At 48.5% G+C, this 15042-nt stretch overlaps 6 protein-coding genes across 6 annotated transcripts; 3 read left to right on the top strand and 3 right to left on the bottom strand.

Moving 5' to 3' along the window:
* Window positions 1–217: 217 nt before the first annotated feature.
* N7487_001704 (uncharacterized protein) lies at window positions 218–1738 on the top strand (the record flags this gene model as incomplete). Its single annotated transcript, XM_056869452.1, has 1 exon — window positions 218–1738. One exon carries the CDS (start codon window positions 218–220, stop codon window positions 1736–1738), a length of 1521 nt encoding a protein of 506 aa, XP_056734236.1.
* Window positions 1739–2724: 986 nt separating this feature from the next.
* On the top strand, window positions 2725–5844 carry N7487_001705 (KAR9 family protein; the record flags this gene model as incomplete). The annotated part of the gene is made up of 1 exon (XM_056869453.1): window positions 2725–5844. One exon carries the CDS (start codon window positions 2725–2727, stop codon window positions 5842–5844), a length of 3120 nt encoding a protein of 1039 aa, XP_056734237.1.
* Window positions 5845–6453: 609 nt separating this feature from the next.
* Window positions 6454–7274, bottom strand: N7487_001706 (GNAT family N-acetyltransferase; the record flags this gene model as incomplete). Its single annotated transcript, XM_056869454.1, has 3 exons — window positions 6454–6624; window positions 6710–6819; window positions 6893–7274. The coding sequence occupies 3 exons, from the start codon at window positions 7272–7274 to the stop codon at window positions 6454–6456; spliced, it is 663 nt and encodes a 220-aa protein (XP_056734238.1).
* A 713-nt stretch (window positions 7275–7987) lies between these two features.
* On the bottom strand, window positions 7988–8703 carry N7487_001707 (succinate dehydrogenase assembly factor 3; the record flags this gene model as incomplete). Its single annotated transcript, XM_056869455.1, has 3 exons — window positions 7988–8058; window positions 8130–8229; window positions 8341–8703. Coding segments are annotated over 3 exons (534 nt in total), but the record flags the coding sequence as incomplete, so codon positions are not given.
* A 250-nt stretch (window positions 8704–8953) lies between these two features.
* N7487_001708 (S-adenosylmethionine-dependent methyltransferase) lies at window positions 8954–9727 on the top strand (the record flags this gene model as incomplete). The annotated part of the gene is made up of 1 exon (XM_056869456.1): window positions 8954–9727. One exon carries the CDS (start codon window positions 8954–8956, stop codon window positions 9725–9727), a length of 774 nt encoding a protein of 257 aa, XP_056734240.1.
* Window positions 9728–9844: 117 nt separating this feature from the next.
* Window positions 9845–11794, bottom strand: N7487_001709 (uncharacterized protein; the record flags this gene model as incomplete). Its single annotated transcript, XM_056869457.1, has 5 exons — window positions 9845–10312; window positions 10392–10671; window positions 10723–11296; window positions 11355–11613; window positions 11678–11794. The coding sequence occupies 5 exons, from the start codon at window positions 11792–11794 to the stop codon at window positions 9845–9847; spliced, it is 1698 nt and encodes a 565-aa protein (XP_056734241.1).
* Window positions 11795–15042: the final 3248 nt, after the last annotated feature.

The raw sequence follows: 15042 nt of genomic DNA on the forward strand, positions 1-15042 counted from the left end.
CGCAGGTTTCATTAAACCTCTCTGTCCTTTCAGTAATCCATTTCTATAAAAGCCGTTGCTCGTCTGTGGATCGCCTAGGCCTCATCATCAACGTCACATCACCCCCGCAGAATATCCGTCACTGAGAACGTGGTAGTGATTGATCTTCACGCGACGCAGATCCACAAAATTTGGCCCCGTGAAACAGCCCACGTTGAACATTTCAAATTCAAACAACATGGACGCGCCCCGACGGTCTACGGAATTTAAAGCGATAGCGCCTCTCCGGGCCTCCTCGCCATCGCCATCTATCCCAGCAACGCCAGCTATCTCCTCATATTCCTCCCCAGATCGCACATTTTCCTCCGAGTCCTCCCGCTCCACCTCCTCCGCCACCTCCGCAGATGCCAGATCGTCCGTGTCAACATCATCTCGCCGCCATGGATATACCCGTGCATTGGGTGCGGAGTTCTCGGACTCAGCCCGCCACCGCGACAGCGTCATGAGTCTCGGCAGTATCGCCCACCTACAATACTATTTTGCCCGGACGGGCCTATTGGATGGGAAGAGCGGGAGGGGCCGCGAGTGGGAAAAGGACAAGAAGAACAAGAATAATGTGCCACGAGTCCTGATCACCCCCAATCAACGACACATGGATGACGACCTGGTTACGAGCCCGTCAGATATGGCAGACCCGACGGAGGGTGAATTTGAGGACGAGGACGCTGAGGTGATGCTACCGCCTACAGTCAGCACATACAGCATCAAAACGCACCACATCCCCCCTCCGCCAGATCTGATTTTCTTGCGCCGACAGCTTACCCTCGCGCTGGATAAAGCAGAGACTAATATCGAAGCAATTGAGAATGGCGCAGAGCCTCCTCCTCGCCCAATCTTGCGATCGAGTCTTTCCCCAGGTGATATCCCCGAGACAAACGAGGATGATCAATCCGGGCAGGTCCCGACCCCGATGAATAAGGAAGAGGCGCAGGGCATGTGCATTCTGGACGATGTTACAAATGCAATTCGCGCAGCCAAGATCTACTATACCACCCACGAAAAACCAGAGCGCTTGGCATCGATAAAGAGCGAACGGGAGATCCGCAAGGAACTCTTGGACGTGCTGGAAGTTTTGAAACGATGGGCTGCACGGCATTTTGCCAGCGGTCTGCGCGAGGAGGAACGTGAACGGATTCAGGGGTGGTTCGCGGCTGTGCGCACCATGTTAGCCCGCGAGAAAGCGCTCGAAGACCTTGAAGCCCAAGAGCGGCAGAATTGGGATTGGGCGGCTGGTGATTGGAGAGGTCGTGAGCGCTCACGCGAGGAGTCCTTCCTGCGCAGCTTGTTGCCTGGCGGTGACTCCTTACCGACTTGGACACCGGTTGAGGAGGCTCCTGTTGACTCCCTTCCCACGGCGTTTCTTGACAGGTTCCGGGATGGCCGTGCCCTGGTTCAGTTACACAACCTTGCGATTAAGAAGTCGAAACGCCAATTCGGTGAGATCACGGCTTACCACCTTGACATTGCCAAGCCGTACCGGCAGACTGAAAATCTTCAGTTCTGGGTAAAAGCTGCACAACTCCGGTGGGAGCTCCGGCTAGATGTTGATGTTATGGGTGTTGTACAGAATAGTGGAATTACCGCTTGGAAGCAGTTCGATACTGCACTGCTGGCTTGGTGCAAAACTGTTCGTGAAGAGCTGGTGCGTGATTGGCAGGCGGCTAACCCTGGACGACCCCCGAGTGCTGGGTTGATTTGAGGGCATTGTTTGAAGTATTAAAGTGTTGGAAGTTCATGTTTGCATCTCCATTGTTTTCTTTTTTTTTATCTCTTTGATATCCTTCTGGGCACCTGATACGATACCCCTGAATTGTCGCCGACTGTTCTGCCCGCCTCTGCATATTTTTTATATTTTATATTTTGTTGATTGCTGGTCTCTTTTGGAATTGTATTTATTGTACATCTCATTACTCGTGTTTCATTCTATAGACGCGTACATGCATCATCAGATTGAAGCTTTGAACATTGATCCCCTGGTGTCTTACTGTTGTGTTCAGTCCATGTTAGGACATACGGTTGCTGATCCGAATATACAGATAAACGAACTAACTCCCTTGGGGATTATTTTCTAATTAACGCGTGTAGCACTTGGTGCTTTGACCTAATCGGCAACCCTCGTGCACATGATGTACAACATATGTCCATGTGTACAATATAGGGTTGGGAGTTGGGTGATATTATACATACAGGTAGTACTCTATACTACAGTAGAAACGGTGAATGCCGTTTAATATTCAACTGAAACTATTTGAATAAAGAAAATAATAAATAAAAACAAAACAAACAAAAGTGAAATGATTTCATCTAATCTCCTTAGAATTACATACCAAGGAGTACATCAGGCCCCATAGTTAATGGTACGGGGCTGGAGGTACCCCATTCTGCAGAATCAACGGTCCATACTGGCCACTTCATCCCTCTTTTGATTTGTTTCATTGCTGCCCGATATCTCCCAGTTCACGATTGCATTTAGAACCTCTATTGATTTAATTTTGTCATGTAGCAGCATTTCCCTCTGATCTTTTGAACAGCCAAAAAAAAAAAGACAGCCTTTAACCGTGAGAAAGGGATTCCCTGATTCCTTGTTACCGAACGCCGAACAAGACGAAACATTCCTTGTATCCCTGTCTGAACCACATCCTTTGGTCCTTTTGCTCTTTCAATCCCCCCCAAGGGTCTGTCTCCATGCATGCCACAGCCGACAGTCCAACTCTTGCGACCGACCTCGCGACGCATCCTCCCAATACATCCACAGCACCTACATCGCCGCCGTCGCTCACCCCCGCGCTCTCCGTATCTCCAAATGACACCGGTACCTCCACCCTCCTCGGCCTAAAGTCCAAATCATCCCTGTGGAGCTTAGGGAGCAGCAACAACGAAGAAGACACCGTCCCTCCTGAGCCGACCAGCGCCGGCCGAACATCTATCCTCCGCCGACTTTCTCCCGCCCTCGCGGCTCGCGTCAAGCTGCTGGACAGCAGTAATAAGTCCGCGGCGCAGAACCGGAATGCCAATGCAGTCGGTCGGATCCCCGAAGAGCACCTGAAGGAGCTTGATAATCTTCACCAAGACCTATCGATCAAGGTAAAGAGGAAAGGCCAGGCGTGGAATCGTTCAAACATATCCCCCGGACAAACACAGGAGTTCAAGCGGAGCGCGTCGAACCAGCTCGAGCTACCCCACCACGATATCCTCCAGGAAATTGCAGACGCGCAAAGAGAGAACACGGAGTCATCGGAAGCAGTTGTGGACGGTTCTGAACTGTCGACTCCGACCACCATTATTGTTCCGGAGACTGTCCAGTCCCTGGAACACATCAGCCCACCTACGCCCATGTCTGTCGCAGAGCCGGTTCTCGCGCAGCCGCGCGCAGCCCCCATTCCGAGCCCCCAACCTCCCAACGATGTTCACGATGACCGAACCGACTTCGAAAAATATGTCGACGATACCGCACGAAGAGAGGAACGGTCCGCTGAAGACCAGTCCGCTCCGAAACCACCTCCCAAAGACTCGCCTCCCGCCGACGCCGTGCACTCGCGCTCGTCATCCAACTCGAACTCGCAATCCTATTTCAACCCAATGGGTCTGCAGCGTGCAGACTCGATATACTCTTTCTCGCGTGCATCCTTCAGTAACCAGCTCTCGCAGCTTACCTCCATCCCTCTCCCACAACCAGCCTCGCTCGAGGCAAGCATCGAAAACATTTCCACGGCTTTATCTGCAGTCCGAGCGTTGAACGGTGCCGCAGAGCAAATTCAGATTTGGATCAAGAAGGCCTCAGATGTGCTGAGCGGCTTGGATTCTGAAGATGACGTGGAATGGGCTGCGGCTGGTGGACGGGAGGGGCTAGACGAAGTCGACAAGGCAATTACGCGGTTCGAGTCTCTCGTCAATGTGTACGTTAGGGCTATTGAGAATGTACAACTTCGAGACGACATTGCCAATGTGGACGTGGAGAACCTGAAGACTATCGTGAGCCAGATGGAGAGTATTCTACAAAACTGGACCCAGATCAAGAAAAAGCTGAAAGGCGTCAAAGAACAAGTTGAATTGGCAATGGAGTGGGAAGAGCTTTGGTCCAATGTTTTGGGCGATGTTGGTGTGGAAGTTGATAACTTGAGCGGACTGATATTTGAGATGGAAGAGAAGCGACATCAGGCGCTGATGGATACGAGTGATACCAGTGGCGGCCTTGACATCAATGAGCTGGAAACGATTGTGGAAGAGTCCCCCATTAAGAGCCGCGGGCATTCGCAGAACCGTCTAAGTATTGGACCTCTCTTGGCCTCGGCGTCTGACACCCCCGTTATCAAAACACCGCAGGACGATACGAGCCACTCTAACCTCATGGCCATCTTTGCACGTATGCAGCCGTTGAAGGCATCGTTGGAGTTTCTGCCCATGCGACTATCAATGTTCCAGGGACGTGCTGAAACCATTTTCCCGAGTGCATGTGAGGAGATCGAAGACCGGCGAAATCGCTTGGAGAAGAGCTATAAAGTTCTTGAGACCGATGCTGAAGCCCTCCTGAAGGAGTTGGCCGAAGACAAGTGGATTCTAGTTTTCCGCAACGCTGGGGCTCAAGCACAAAAGATGTTTCAATCGGTTGAACGCAGCATTGGAAAGCTACAAGAAGGGCTGGAAAGCGGCATGCAGATGCACAACCCGTCAATGCTGACCAAGCTCATTGAAAACTATGAAGCGAAGAAAATGCATTATGTTCCTGCTATTGAGCGTGTGGTTTCTATCATTCAAAAGGGTGTCAACGACCGATTGACTGTCAATGGCGAGATTCTACGTCTACTATCCGACATGACATCCCGAACGGATGCTCTCAAGGCTAGCACCAAGGTAATGGATACATCTCTCGAAGACGTGCATATTACCAAGGGCCACCAGCTACGAGACTCAATCTCCAGCATCCTCACCATGGACAGTCCAGCCACAGGAAGTGCCATCGAGACCCCAGGAAGCTCACCTGCATCGTCAGTCATCATGGCCGGCACTGGATACAAGCGCGCTTCAACGCCCATGGGCGGATCAAGCCGTCGCGAAAGTTCAGTCGGGAGTGCCACAGCCCGCTCAGCTATGCCTGCAAGCCGTCGTTATTCCAGCTTGCCGCAGCCCACGGGAAGTTACACCGGTCGAAAGTCCTCAATCCCCCAACCGACCGGCTTGATCTCTCCTACTCCGTCCTACAAATCCTCAAACTACTTCACCCCGACCCCGGCTGCTCGTTCTCGTACACCCGCGCCGCCATCTACAATTCCCAACCGCCCACGCTGGAACAACAGTACGAACCTGAACGACACGGCTATTAGTTACAACTCGACACTGCGGAAATCTTCTGCACCACTCGCCCGCACACCCCGGCCATCATCCACACTTCCATTCCCCAACACTTCCCGACGAGAGACGTCTGCGTCCCCGATTCCCGGGGGCCTTCGATCAACCAGTCGCGTCTCGAGCCGCTTTGGTTCTCGGAGTCCCAGTCGGAACGTGTCGTCTCCCACACCGGCGCGGTCCTCACTCCTCGACCCACCACCCTACAGTCGGCTCTATCGACAATCAGGGATGTCAAACACACCTCGCACTCGCCAGAGCTTTGCGGGCCCACCCACGGCTTTCAGTCGAAGCGTGTCGGGAGCGACAGGTGGGATGGAGAGCCCAACCAAGTCGTCACGACCGGGTACATCGCTAGGCCATTCTAGCAACAGGCGAACCAGTCTGCTCCCGCTTCCCAAGCGAATGGAGAAAGAGCAAACGACCCCGAAACCAGTGGATACACGTCCGCGGTGGCGTTAATGGCAACTGAGTGGTATATTGCGCACTGTTCATTACCTACGCCTACGCCTGTCACCTATAGTCCTCACCATCTTCTCTCCCTCTCCCTCTTTCTCATTCTATCCTCCTTACTCTCCGACTTCTATCTACCCTTCTACGACCTTGTTCTATCTATGTTCTATCTATGTGTTTTTACTTGTGCATTTACACCCCTTTGCCCTCGGTTCGATCTCGATTTCCAAATCGGTGTTCCCTCGGTGTGAAGCGGAGCCATCATCTTGACAAGTCAGGTTTTGCGTGATATCCCTATTCGTTTGCATGGTATGGTCTGAGCGTTGGGGTCATCTATTTCCCAGTTATGTTGTCTTTCTGAAGTCTCATTGATTATCACTCTACTTCTCTTCCCTGTGAATATTATTCCTTGTAGTTTTATCTAGTTGTTTCTTTGGTCTTGGAAATGACAATACTCGTTTCCCAGGCAATTTATTGTCAGTCATGGCTCAACGTACCCTGCAGTATGTTGATCATCCGTAACAACACAATTTATATACCCGAAACGGCAACTCTTATATGTGAAACATGAATGTGCCACCTCAAATTAAAACTAAAACTGAAACTGAAACTTGCCATTTAATTTCCCAGCTCCCGTCCAAAAATCAATGCGTCAACCAACTCCTCGCTGTTCGCCAACCGCGCAGCCTTGGGAACCCGTCCGATAACACTGAACCCTAGCTTCTCCCAGATACGGATGGAGGCCGGGTTATTGGCGAAAACCAAGTTGAAGACTGAGTATGTGTATCCCTACCAAAAGAGTTAGTCACACTTATTCTATATCCGATGGAGTAACGGTTGCCAAGTGCAAAAGCCAGGGTAGCGAAAGTCATACCAATCTCGGGGCAAATTCCAAGTAAGCTTCACCCATAGCCTGTCCAACACCCTTTCCACGTGCGGCAGTGGTAGTGAGAAAGCCTGCGTTGCAGATATGGGAACAACGACCTAGTAGAGTTAGTATTCTATTCCTTATTCCTTATTTCTATAGAGATTGATGTAAATTATGTAAACCACATACCAGGATAGTTAGGCTTGATATAAAAAGTTCCCAAACAAACACTCTCCCAATTCCTTCCCTCCCTTAAACCCTCGCCCTCATCGTCCAAGATCGCCAGGGCTGCAAACGTCCCGAACCAATAATCGGCGAATTGATCTAGGGGCATCGGCTGCTCCATCGGGTATGTCCCGCCGCGGAGGATCTCCGCGCTGAACTCCTCGTGCAGGAATTTGATTAGGTCTTTGGGGACTGCTTGCGGTCCTCCTGTGATGGGGTACAGCGTCATTGGCGCAGAAGAGGACTTGGGGAGAGTAATTTTCCTTGCTGTTAGGGTCGGTGCTGCATCTGTGTGTGCTTTTGGTGGGGGATTGCGGGTCGTGGGGTCTTCCAGGATGGAGGGCATGGTGGATGAGTGAGTTTTTTTTGATGATGTATGGAGTGAGATGGGGTTGGAGATATGGGTGAAGTGTGGTAGAATGTTAATTGGACAATGGGAAAGTGGTTAAAGGGGATTTTGCGATTGATATACCCTCATCTCTATCTCCATATCGGCATTCGGCAGCCGATTTGCATGAGTCAGCGTGTCATTAGCAGGGCGTTCTCCACTGAAGTTGGAGTACATAGTTTGCCTTATCGTTGATCTTTCCTCTGCTATGTGCTAGAACATGGTAGATGGATCTAGGGCTTGGATTTCTCTTTATGCACGGACGAGAGTCACTGTCTCATTAATGTTCACGGACATGTAGATGTCCCTCGGAGTTGTTCCGCGACAATATAAGGTTCCGAGATGTGTTTGTGGAGACTATACTCCATAATATATATACCTAACTTAGGTGCAAACCCAAATTGTTAACCATGTTAAATCAACTGAAAGCCTCGTCTCTTCTATTCCTACACCTAATATATACATATGGGCTGGTGGGGGGTGGGAGATGCCTGCATCTCCCAACATAACCCTACCGGACAGAGACATGTCTGGCTGCCCTGAGATCAAGCACTCTGCACTCGAAAATCAGTTTAGACTAATGGGCAGCCAAGACTCCATTTTTCAATGTTCATATCACCAACTCTCGGGGTGGTAGTGTCAACCTCGGTCCAATGAAATCAATCGAGAACTCATTGACCCTCTCCTTCTCCCTCATTCTTCAAAGCCTGCATAAGCTCGAGTAACTGTCCAAGTTGCTGGTCTGTAATTAATAACTACAGTTAGCAATTTGATCAATCAAGACAAAGTCCAAACAACAGTCAAGAAACATACCACTCATTTTATCCAACTTGCCCTGGTCCAGCTTATCTCCAGCCCATTGATCCCCCTCCAACTTCTGCGCATATAGCTGCCACTCGGTCAAGAACCCGATCTATCATTTCTAACATTAGCGACTGCCTCAACAAGCCCTTCCTCCTCCGCCATGCCTCCCGTTCTCTTCAACTCGGTATGACCACACCAATCCAGACAGAAATAAACATACAATATGCAACGGGTTCTCCACATTGCGGTGCGCACGGAACTCATTCTTCACATAAGAATCGCCCAGGACGCGCATCTCGGGTTCGAGCTTGCGGTGGACGCGTAGAATGCGCCGGTAGAGCTGTAGCGGCGGGAGGAGAGCGAGAGCCTCGCTGAGGCTGGACTTTGAGCCGATCGAGGCCGGCGTGGCCATGAGCAAACGCTGAGCAATTCGCATCTTGAATATGTGGAAGGTTGGTTTTAGAGAAGAATGGGAAGATTGAGAAATGACATAATTTCCGGGGATTTTCGAACCTCGGGGAGGCAAAGGCGGCGAGGAGAACGCGCGAATCAACGGGTCGGGATGTCTCGGGATTGAAGATTTCCTTTGCCATTTGATATTTTGGATATTTTGGATTTTTTACTTCAAGGTTCACATTGGATATTCGGAAATCCGAATTGAGTAGATTAATACTCTTCTTTCCCTGTGAAATTGTGATCACCTCAAGCCAAGATCGCATCGCGCATTCTGCAACATATAAATTTGAGATAACCCCACTATCTCCAAAAAAAAAAAAAAGAAAAGACTTGATAAACCTCGAATTTCTACAACTTCACTCTATTACATACGAATCATGCTTCCCACACCAGATACTTCACATGTGTCCTTCGACACCATCTACGAGCCATCCGAAGACTCATACCTCTTCCTAGACACATTGTCATCAGCATCCGAATCAAAATGGCTCTCTGAACGCTTCCCAAAGAACCAAGAGCCCTCACCATTAGTCGTCGAAGTAGGCACAGGCTCTGGCGTTGTGCTAGCCTTCGCAGCTGCCCAATCTGAACAGATCTTCGGCCGACGCGATATTCTCACGCTAGGCACAGATGTGAACCGCAATGCTTGCATCGCAACGCGGAAGACCGCAACGACAGCCATTCAAGCAGAGCAACAGCCATCTCCTCAATCAGTTCACATCTCGTCATTGACAGCCGATCTGTGTGCGCCTCTTCATCCTGGCAGTGTTGATGTCCTCCTCTTCAACCCACCCTATGTTCCCACTGAGGATCTACCGCGTCTGCCTTCTGCGGCGGAAAATGACCCTGCTGTTTCGGAGGCAATGTCTCGCTCTGCAAAGTTCGATAATGACTCGTACTTTTTATCTTTGACGTATGCGGGTGGGGCGGATGGGATGGAAACGACGGATAGATTGCTTGATGCTATTCCGGGTGTGTTGTCTGCGCGTGGTGTGGCGTATGTCTTGCTCTGCAAGCAGAACCGGCCTGATCAGGTTATGGAGCGTATCCGTGGCTGGGGTGGTTGGCAGGTTGAGACGGCGGGGTCGAGTGGGATGCAGGCTGGGTGGGAGAAATTGGTTATCGTGAGGATATGGAGAAAGGATAACTGATGATGAATACATAAATTGAATAACGATGATACCATTTGCGAATCGATGAACTAGAAATAAAGATACATGCACACCCAGTAATTGACTGCTTGGTAGTTTCCCAGTTGTGAAAATAATTTATGCCCATTCCCACTCGACGTAGCGCTCGAAGCCAGTGGCCCCGGATCCCTCGAGGATATCAAACACCTCTTGCGGCGCGTTCTTTCCAGGCCGCATTAGCCAGTGGGCCACGATTGTGTTGTTTCCCCTCATCTTCAATCCATATTTTTCCGGGATTTTATCGAAGCCATGGGCCTTTTTGTAAAGATCAAACAATTTACTGACATTGCAGACGAAGGAGCTTGATCTCCTTCTTCTCATTTGGTCTGCATCGTTGTAATCCGTTGTTTCGGGTTCAGGGAGGTATTTTGCAACACGAGCGACGTCCTGGTCCATTGTGTCAAAACTAAACATTTCCTCAATGTCGCAGACAAAGAGGACAAGAATCATGGCCTTCGGGTTTTCAATTTTCGGCTTCAGCAGCGGGATATTTAGGGCGAGGGTGATCTCGATCCCAAGCACGTCCTTTTCTGCATTGATGTATGTCTGTATCGAATTAGCATCGTCTGAAGAACATAATTGAATTCGAAATTAGGGGTAGGGGAGCTCTGGGCTGTTGAATTACCTCAATTCTGTCAAATCCTGGATGTTCTAGCTTTTTGAAATATCCCGGCAGACTCAATGTATCGATAGAAATAAGTCGGATGGTAATATTCCGCTTCCTAAGTTGACGACAGAAACGCAAGAAAGTCTCTCGGAGGTGGATGAATAGCATGCCGTATAGATCATTCTTCGCAGGATAATTTGCGATGTACGCTCCAGTGCATACCTCCCGAATGTCCCAGCTGCTGCGCGGATCTGCAGAGTCTGGCATAGGCCAAGAACGACTAGCAGAGAAGAGAATCCTAATTGTATTAGTGGGCTTGCAAGTACAATGAGGATTTGGAGAAACTCACGGGTTAGGAGTGTCAAATTCTTTACGTGAGCATCCAAACGGCAACAATATTCCATCACGGCGGAACTTCATCGTGGAGAGACGCCAATATCGAGGCTGCGCGTGCAGAGTCCTGTGGAGTGAATCTACTCTTTTGTCTGCCAATACAACCTCTTGTCGGTTCCGGGTAGCTTCAGAAGCAGGAAAACGACCAGGAAACCGAAGAGTGTATCGAAGACGTTCCCACTCATCTCTCAGAAGTTCTAGTTGTAAGGATGATTTGTTCTTCTTCCAGACCCATTTGAAAAGCCGCTTGGGACGTTTCAGTGCAGCTTCGGTGCAGACTTTCTCAATCAACGGCAGGAGCTTGGTTTGAAGTGCTGTGAGAACAGATGTGGGTATCAATGCTGAATACCACAAGTGAATCATGATAGGAGTGGCTTCCTCTGGTGGAAAATGGAAAGCCGTCAAAACCAGGACAATGTTCTGTGCGAAAACCCCAAAGCTGACGCCATTCATCGCGATGTCACATTCCCCCGAGTATGTATCTGGCAAACGAGCGACTGTTTCGAGTATGTTTCGAATATCGTGTGATGCTATCATGAATCGTGTTAGTTGAATGAATATGTTGTTGGAGTGCAGACACTCTCTTACATGTGAGGAGAATACGCATCTTGGAAGATGCATCCTGGCCTTCATTTCCATCCAGTTTCAGCAAATCTAATGCTGGCATGTTTCCCCACCATGACATTTTGTTGGCATTTGAATTCGGTTCAGATGGGTCCGTTTGGAAGAAAGTTGGGTCTCGATCTTCAGTATGCCAATCTGGCTTCCATGTATCCTTTGCTAGAATATTGTTACAATCTTCTTTGTGCACCGGCCAATGTTCCTTTTGGCATTCTCTGCTACAGTACTGTTTTGATTTTGGTTAGAATATGACACAGAGCCTTGAAGAGATCAAAGTGAAGGGGACTTACCACAACTAAGTAGCAGCGGCTGCAAGCATTGTTAGCCTTGGAGGTCTTGTTGGGACATGGCGAGTTTATGTTATTCGCACAGAATGCAGGATTGAGGAATTTATCAAAGCCTGACATGATGGAAGTATGGGTTTCAGCAAGGTTGATGAAACTTGTACACCACAACCAAGTTTCGAAAGGCTGAAGTGAAGAATGAAGATCGCAAGACGAAGATCGAAGAGCGAGGATGAAAAACGATGGACGAAAAAACGAAGAGGGACGGAAGAAGTAAAGAACGAAAGGAGAAATAGCTGGCCCAGTAAGAGATGTCTTCGACACTGGATCACCTATCACCGCCCTTAATAAGCCAATACCGTCCAGCGTTGCCAGAGAGATCATGGCAAACAGCAAACATCGCTCTATGGAATAACCGAGAATATTACAAGATATTTGACTTGCTTCTGATCTATTCAAATGCCACCGCCGGCTAAGGTTACTCCTCGAATGAAAGGTGTTTTATACCGCCAAACGAGTACGTATAATGAGATTGAACCAATCAGTTTGAAAAAGACATTGATCAGCTTGCTGAAGAAACAGTCATTCTTTTAACGATAACAGAGAAGTCTACGGGTGCAATCCCACCAACCTGTAGACGCCAAACATGATAGCGCATCGCATCAGTGATGCCAAGTCAACTGTACAATTGACTGGATGCTAGGACATAGTTGGATTATTTCTGTTTCTAGTATGTCTGTTTGGATGTTTTTGGGGAGGGGGGGAAAGGATCTGACTGGCTTTTAATAACGGCATGCAAACCCCGAGGCTCTCGTTCTGGTTGACTACATATTGTAGTTTTCTGAAGACAGTTTCAACCACTTCTTAGTCGGAGTAATAGATATGACGCTCTAGATATTTATTTATGGATCTTCATTGATTTTGCATTTAAATGATTCATTCCCTATCTCTCTTTGCGCCGGGTCATCCCTTCTCCTCATGCAATAGCGGAAGGGCTGCATATCATCTTGGACACGGATAATCACAGCTAGTAGTCCGGTTGTTTTTACAACCAGTCATTTTATCAACCCTTTCTTTGATCTCTCCTATTTCTCATCCAAACTCTTTTTCATCCAAAGCCTTGCTGCTTCACTACGCATCCCACAATGGCAACCACGACGAAGCCACCTCTCCCACTGACGACCTTTACGCCGGCCATTGAATGCCTCACAGACTTCTGGTTATTAAATTCCGTCTACACAGGCTCCAGATCATTATGGGCAAATTTAGGTCCTACAGATCCCTAAAAATGTCTCCCAACGGGCTGGTCCCCAACGACATACTATTCGCCCGGAATCATCTGTCCTAGCGGTTGGGCGATGGCCGGAAATTATACAAGCGCTGGCGAGACTATAGGGATATGTTGCCCTATTTACCAGTAAGCACCTGTAGTCAAAAGCCATAGCAGGAAAATGCTGATATGACGCCATAGACCAAGTAGCTGGACATTTACTACACGAGCTTGTTGTATAGACAAATTCTGGCCCGTTATCGAGGCTTGTGATCTCGGTGCTACGGTCGACATGAACTGGACATATAAGCACACAAACGCAATCGGTACCACAAAAACCACTATCGGTTCTATCGTATCGGGCATTGATGGTTGGAACGCGTATGGTGTTGAGCTTCGTTGGAAGTCCACTGACCTTACTTCGGCCCCAGTTACGTCATTTGTTTCGTCCACCACTTCAGCAGTTATGACACCGACAACAACAAGAACAACGACTCAAGTGTCAGAAGAGAAATCCCCGGGCTTTTCAACGGGTGCTAAAGCAGGCACAGGTGTTGGAGGGCTACCTTGGTTATTCTAGGGATTGGGTTTTGGATCCTTCATGGACGAAAACGCCGAGGGAACGATAGGGGAAAGGAGCCACCTGAGCTTGCAGAAACTAAGAACCTTACTCCACGGTACAAGATTCATGAATTGGACTCCAACCCTGTCTTTGAGAAAGATGGCGTTCAGGGGACACGTCCACAATTGAAAGAACCGGTTGAGCTGGAAGGGCCAAGTACGAGATTAGTGGATTTGGATGAATCGTATGATCGCATTGTACCAGTGTAACATGTTTAGATGTTTGGAGTATCACTCGGCGATGTATTTAACGATAGCCAGGCGGCAAACCAACAGATCAAGCACATAATCATTTATTGGCATTTGGTAGAAAAAGATGTGCGGGCTATAATACAAGATCCGGTCTTACATTGTGCTATTGCATAGTTATAACTACCGACTTGCTTGGTGGGGGCTTAATTCTTGCAGGTAACCGTTTATTTAGATTGGTTTACTAAAGAGAAGATAACACTTTTAGTTAGATTGTCTAGCTTGTCAAGTACGGGAGTTGTGTATATTTTATTGGTGATATATACCTCTACATACCTCTATGTGGACCTTACAGGCTACATACCGATTTTAGGCATAATCATCTTGATGTCGCTTATTCACCTCAATTTCGCTAAATCCCAAGCGAGATATTATTCTGCAAGATACGAACAAACCCATAGATGTGGGTCGCCAAACCATTTTCCTAATTGGGACCTACTTTTTTTTAACCTAGAGCTATATCATCCGATTAGTTGCAAATTAGCATATACATCGTCAAGAATATAATTGGTTCCCTATTCGGCCGATTCCCCACTGCTTTTGAGAATTAAACGACCTGCAAACTTGGACAATCAGTGAAATACTTTCTCCGTAGTCCCCACAGCTCAATGGGTCTCCACGTGCCCACGTGGGCAGCTGTCATCGTGAGATCATCTGATCTAGCACCCTTGCTTTCTCTTCCTTTCATATCCATCGCACCTACGAATTAATTCGATCTTTCCATTTCTCGTACTTTGTAAACGACTTCTGGCATGTGAAAAAATTTGAAAATCTCCGAACAGGGCGTGGGATCGAAGACTGATCGAGAACTGATCGACGATCGCAAGCCCCCCTTTTCCGCCCCCCACCCCAGTAAGACAAAATAGGACCGGAACCGGGGACGTTGAACGAGGACTCCGTACATGTACGGAGTATAGGGGGGGATTGTCCTCATTGAGATCGGCGGTGTCGTGCTCTGGGCGGGGTTAGGGTTGTGTTACATGTATACTAGCGAAGATCATGTGGAGGTAATTGTGAATTATGAAAGACATTTACTGGGTTTGTATAGAGTAATCGAAAAATAAAGGCTTGCGTAGAGGTGATCTTTGGGATGTGTCGTCTGACACGCTAGTTGGCCGTAATGTGGTCCAATCACAAAAAAAGGAATGGAAAAAAAAGAATTAACTAATTTAACCAATTTAACTAACCAATTCAGCCAATAGATCAACGCTTGGAAATATACTCCGAAACT

This window comes from Penicillium crustosum, assembly GCF_028827405.1.
Source record: "Penicillium crustosum strain IBT 35664 chromosome Unknown utg000001l_segment0_segment0, whole genome shotgun sequence".
NCBI classification, from domain to species: Eukaryota; Fungi; Ascomycota; class Eurotiomycetes; order Eurotiales; family Aspergillaceae; genus Penicillium; species Penicillium crustosum.